The sequence below is a fragment of the Oncorhynchus mykiss genome, chromosome 3 (assembly GCF_057628025.1).
Source record: "Oncorhynchus mykiss isolate SJ-2025 chromosome 3, ASM5762802v1, whole genome shotgun sequence".
NCBI lineage: Eukaryota > Metazoa > Chordata > Actinopteri > Salmoniformes > Salmonidae > Oncorhynchus > Oncorhynchus mykiss.
In genome coordinates this window covers 89,922,790-89,928,981 of record NC_143024.1, presented here as the reverse complement: position 1 = coordinate 89,928,981, position 6,192 = coordinate 89,922,790, and the positions used below count along the sequence as shown (strand labels likewise).

Sequence of the window (6,192 nt, the reverse complement as noted above, 5' to 3'; positions counted from 1 at the left end):
GGATTGTTTATCCGGTGATGTTCCATTGAACCGGGAGCAACTCAACTGGCTACAGCAACTAAAACTGGGATTGGGAAGATGAACGATCTGTGAAGGTAGTTTTTTGGGGAAAAACGTACCGTTGGATTACTTGTTAAATAATCATTATTCATCATGAAGGTGGGCTTTGCACTCGTTCTCCTCTGGTCTCTCCCAATAACCAATGGTAAGTACAGCAACTAGCTAATTTAGCTGTAGTTAGAGATCCCTTTTTTTTTTTTTTACATATTTGTAAATCTTTATTTAACTAGGCAAATCGGTTAATGACAGCCTACCCCGACCAAAACCCTCCCCTAACCAGGACAACGCTGGGCCAATTGCGCACTGCCCTATGGGACTCCAGATCACCAGCTGGTTGTGATACAACCCGGGATCAAACCAGGGTCTGTAGTGATGCCTCTAAATCAAATCTTAATGGTCACATACACATGATTAGCAGATGTTATTGTGAGTGTAGCAAAATGCTCGTGCTTCTAGTTCCGACAGTGCAGCAATATCTAATATGTAACCTAACAATTCCACAACTACTACCTAATACACACAAATCTAAGTAAAGGAATGGAATAAGAATATATTTATATGGATGAGAAATGACCGAGCAGCATAGGTAAGATGCAATAGATGGTATAAAATACAGTAATATACATATGAGATGAGTAATGCAAGTTATTGTAAACATTATTAAAGTGACTAGTGATCAATTTATTAAAGTGGCCAATGATTTTAAAGTCTGTATGTAGGCAGCAGCCTGCCTGTGTTAGTGATGGCTGTTTAACAGTCTGATGGCTTTGAGATAGAAGCTGGTTTTCAGGCTCTCTGCGGTGTGGTAATCCTAACCCTAGCACTGAGATGCAGTGCTTTAGACCGCTGCACCACTCGATAGCTACATTAGGACGACATTTGGGATTAGCTATATAGATGTTGGCCCCAATGTTATATCGATACAATTGTTACGTTTTCGCGTCTAATTCACTCTGGAGTGCCAGGGTTCATAAATTCAGAGCGCACACTTGACTGGACTGCAGAGCCCTGACCTCAACCCTATTGAACACCTTAGGGTTGATCGGAGCGTTCCGACATCAACCGCAGTCAAGTACCCAAGCTAGAAGAGCTGATTGTGTTGTGTTCATGTTATCTAGAGGGATGGTGCCTGTGCTGCTGGCAATAATTGTATTGTGGGTTTTTTTGCCGACGTTTACTGACAATGGTCATATTCAACAGGTGTTGAGTGTTTGTAAACAGTTATTCTGCACTCCGGCGCTCAGACGAGAGCGCTCTGGAGTCGGAATAGATGGCCAGAGTTGAATTCACGAACGCACAGCTCGTCCTTGACTCCCGGTTCCATTACACAGGGTTAGGATTGGATTGCCACTCAGCCATATTTCCACGTTACAGTGCTTGTTAACGGAAAACAGCTACCTGTGCTAATTAGCTAGCCATCAGCGTCTCCGAACAACTGTGTTAATCTTTAAACCGGTGTACAGTAAGTATATTTTGCGTTTGTTAAATTATTGATGTGATATGACAGTAAAGGGATTTGTTGCTAGAACCATACCGGAATTGTGAATCGATTCACGTTTATACGGAGTATTTGGCTGTTTTGTTTTCGAGACAATTTGCGCTTTAAACAAAACCTGTACATTAATTTGGACTAAGGATTAGCCAAATACACCACAGTCTGTCGTTTCCAAATGGGCGCAAATTTAATCTGAATAGGTAGAACGAGCAAGGAGGTGGGCAGAGCCTAACAAGCGAGCTCGAGCCTATTGGCACGTTCAAGCATGTATTTTCAAAATGGGTTTGGCGACTGCCAGGAGGGCGCTATTTGCCCGAATGCATAGTGCCAACTGTAACGTTTCGAGCAAGAATAATGGGTTGGGCAGTTTTTCATGGTTTGGTCAAGGCCCTTTTAGTTCCAGTGAAGGGAAATCTTAATGATACTTATTTATTTATTTGTTCACCTTTTATTTAACCAGGTAGGCTAGTTGAGAACAAGTTCTCATTTACAACTGCGACCTGGCCAAGATAAAGCATAGCAGTGTGAACAGACAGCAACACAGTTACACAGTTACACACGGAGTAAACAATAAACAAGTCAATAACACAGTAGAATTTGTATTTATTTTTTAATTTAAAAAAATAGTCTATATACATTGTGTGCAAAAGGCATGAGGAGGTAGGTGAATAATTACAATTTAGCAGATTAACACTGGAGTGATAAATGATCAGATGGTCATGTGCAGGTAGAGATACTGGTGTGCAAAATAGCAGAAAAGTAAATAAATAAAAACAGTATGGGGATGAGGTAGGTAAATTGGGTGGGCTATTTACCGATAGACTATGTACAGTGGCAGCGATCGGTTAGCTGCTCCGATAGCAGATGTTTGAAGTTGGTGAGGGAGATAAGTCTTCAATTACAACGACATTCTAGACAATTCTGTGCTTCAAACTTTGTGACAACAATTTGGGGAAGCCATCTCTTGTTTTGGTATGATAATGCCCCCATGCACAAAGTGCGGTCCATTTAGAAATGATTTGTTGAGATCGGTGTGGATGAACTTGACTGGCCTGCACAGAGCACTGACCTCAACCCTATTGAACACCTTTGGGATGAATTGGAATGCCGACTACGAGCCAGGCCTAATCGCCCAACAATCAGTCCCCAACCTCACAAATGATCTCCTGGCTGAATGGAAGCAAGTCCCTGCAGCAGTGTTCCAACATCTAGTGGAAATCCTTCCCAGAAGAGTGGAGGCTGTTATAGCAGCAATGTTCCAACATCTAGTGGAAATCCTTCCCAGAAGAGTGGAGGCTGTTATTGCAGCAAACGGGGGACCAACTCCATATTAATGGCCATGATTTTGGAATGAGATGTTTGATGAGCAGGCGTCCTCATACTTTTGGCCATGTGGTGTGTATTTTCAAATGTCTTTCATGAGGGAGGATAATTGAAGAAACAAGTACAATTAGACCTTTCAGTTAGTGTTTTTACTGATATCAATTTTGTTTATGAATTAAGTGATTAAAACAACTCCATTACCAAAATTGTTTATCGAATTTATGAAAAATTCGGTAGCGGAATTTCTGCAATTGGCTACATTTGGAATTTATAGTAGTCACACCATCGTTGGGTTCACAAGTTTGGACAGCACAGTAGAGTACATTACTGTACAGTACACAGTAGATCACACGACTTGAGTACACTGTACTCTACTGAGCTGTACTGTGGTGTACTTAGATGTCTATGCTTCGTTCAGATTTGGTCCGGAACAACCAAATTTCGTCTTGTTTGGATGCAGCGCTCATTTAGAAAAATGCCCAAGTAGGCAAAGGAGGATATTGCCTATTTATACCTTTTGTGTACTTTCTTGGGTCTACGTTGTCGTTGACGTATTTTATAAGGAGCACATGCGTGTTGAAGTTGAGATAAATGTAGGCGGTGCACACAAAGAAATTTAGGAACACAATGCAAAATATTTGCGCTAATATTGCTAGAATACTTAATTGTTCCAGGCGCATTGGTGCTCCTAAATAAAACATTTTTTATCCTGGTCACACAGCATAATATTTAGTCGCATATGTGAGTAAAGTGTTCCCACTGTAGAGCTCTGCATGTGCTACATCACCATGAAGAGAATAACATTCATAATTCTGCATTTCTGTGTAGTACAGACCAGAGACCCGTAATTAAATTATGTCACTGGGTGTAAATCCACTTTATTTACTGTAGTTCAATAACCAAAACATATATTTTCAATGTGTCATGTCATAGCTAACACCCCTTTCTTTCTGCAGATATCGTTGAATTCGGAGCAAATATTTAAGACTATTTGGAGATGTTAAAAACGAATGGAGATTTTACTGAAATTCTCTCGTCAGACTTTGCATCTGCGCAGTTCTTCCACAACAATTTAGGCAACAGGGGTCTCGATCCAGGATTGGATTGAATGTCTCCACAGTGACCAATAAACTTAATCTTGACATCTAGCCACTTAGTTAGCAAACCAAATGCATAGCTGGAGCCCCTGAGCTGGATAAAATTTGACACATCTTCGATTTCTTATAGTTATACTTGGTTTAGCAGGCATCCTGGCTGCGTAGGCGGCACCCCCCACGTGCGCACTAAAAACGCCTAAGAACTGTTGCAATTTACCTAGACAGGTGTGCGCCTTTTCAAATCTTGTCCAGTCTATTGAATTTACCACAGGTGGACTCCAAGTTGTAGAAACATCTTAAGGATGATCAATGGAAGCAGGATGCACCTGAGCTCAATTTTTGAGTCTCGTAGGCAAAGGGGTCTGAATACTTATGTTTTAGAAATAAAATCGTAAATAAAATGTGGAAAAAATTCAAGGGTTCTGAAAACTCTCCGAATGCACTGTATCTATTGCTATTAGAGGTCGACCGATTAATCGGAATGTTAAATTTAAAAAATAAAACCTAGCAGGGGTGGTGGTTGCACGTGAAGCATCCAGGTCAAACAACATGATGATCATTCCTTGCTTGCGTGACATGTACACAATCAACAAGTGACACGTTTGCTAACTTTGGTTAGCTATGTGACAAAAAAACCCAGCTACTGTTATAAGACAAAATTAACCAAGCAAGATGACTAAACCGACCGGAGGTGATATTTAGACCATTGTCTTTCGTGTGTAATAAGCCTGCTGTTTTTATTTTAACGCAGTCATCTGAGCTTTCATTTGAAGCATGTTCCTATACGTGGCTTGTTTTGGATCATTTGCAAAGACATTGGCAACTTTATTGTAGTCAAATTTTGTTCTCGGGTTATCGCAGTCACAGAGCAACCAGATTTTAATTCCAAACTACAACATTTTCAGACAAGATAGAACTGCCAAAGGGGGCGGTGTTGCAATCTACTGCAAAGATAGCCTGCAGAGTTCTGTCCTACTATCCAGGTCTGTACCCAAACAATTTGAACTTCTACTTTTAAAAATCCACCTCTCTAAAAACAAGTCTCTCACTGTTGCCGCCTGCTATAGACCACCCTCTGCCCCCAGCTGTGCTCTGGACACCATATGTGAACTGATTGCCCCCCATCTATCTTCAGAGCTTGTGCTGCTAGGCGACCTAAACTGGAACATGCTTAACACCCCAGCCATCCTACAATCTAAACTTGATGCCCTCAACCTCACACAAATTATCAATGAACCTACCAGGTACCTCCCCAAAGCCTTAAACACGGGCACCCTCATAGATATCATCCTAACCAACTTGCCCTCTAAATACACCTCTGCTGTTTTCAACCAAGATCTCAGCGATCACTGCCTCATTGCCTGCATCCGTAATGGGTCAGCGGTCAAACGACCTCCACTCATCACTGTAAAACGCTCCCTGAAACACTTCAGCGAGCAGGCCTTTCTAATCAACCTGGCCGGGGTATCCTGGAAGGATATTGATCTCATCCTGTCAGTAGAGGATGCCTGGATATTTTTAAAAAATGCCTTCCTAACCATCTTAAATAAACATGCCCCATTCAAGAAATTTAGAACCAGGAACAGATATAGCCCTTGGTTCTCCCCAGACCTGACTGCCCTTAACCAACACAAAAACATCCTATGGCGTTCTGCATTAGCATCGAACAGCCCCCGTGATATGCAGCTGTTCAGGGAAGCTAGAAACCATTATACACAGGCAGTTAGAAAAGCCAAGGCTAGCTTTTTCAAGCAGAAATTTGCTTCCTGCAACACTAACTCAAAAAAGTTCTGGGACACTGTAAAGTCCATGGAGAATAAGAACACCTCCTCCCAGCTGCCCACTGCACTGAAGATAGGAAACACTGTCACCACTGATAAATCCACCATAATTGAGAATTTCAATAAGCATTTTTCTACGGCTGGCCATGCTTTCCACCTGGCTACTCCTACCCCGGTCAACAGCACTGCACCCCCCACAACAACTCGCCCAAACCTTCCCCATTTCTCCTTCTCCCAAATCTGCTCAGCTGATGTTCTGAATGAGCTGCAAAATCTGGACCCCTACAAATCAGCCGGGCTAGACAATCTGGACCCTTTCTAAAATTATCTGCCAAAATTGTTGCCACCCCTATTACTAGCCTGTTCAACCTCTCTTTCGTGTCGTCTGAGATTCCCAAAGATTGGAAAGCAGCTGCGGTCATCCCCCTCTTCAAAG

The 6,192-nt window shown here is 42.0% G+C and overlaps 1 protein-coding gene across 1 annotated transcript in view; it reads left to right on the top strand.

Annotated features, from left to right (window-relative positions):
* LOC110520635 (interferon alpha/beta receptor 1b-like) overlaps positions 1 to 6,192 on the top strand; it is a 28,610-nt gene continuing 22,418 nt past the window's right edge. The window contains exon 1 of the mRNA XM_036975286.2: positions 1 to 205. Within this exon, the coding sequence (XP_036831181.2) occupies positions 154 to 205 (52 nt within the window). The 5' untranslated portion in view covers positions 1 to 153. The remainder of the gene's footprint in view (positions 206 to 6,192) is intronic.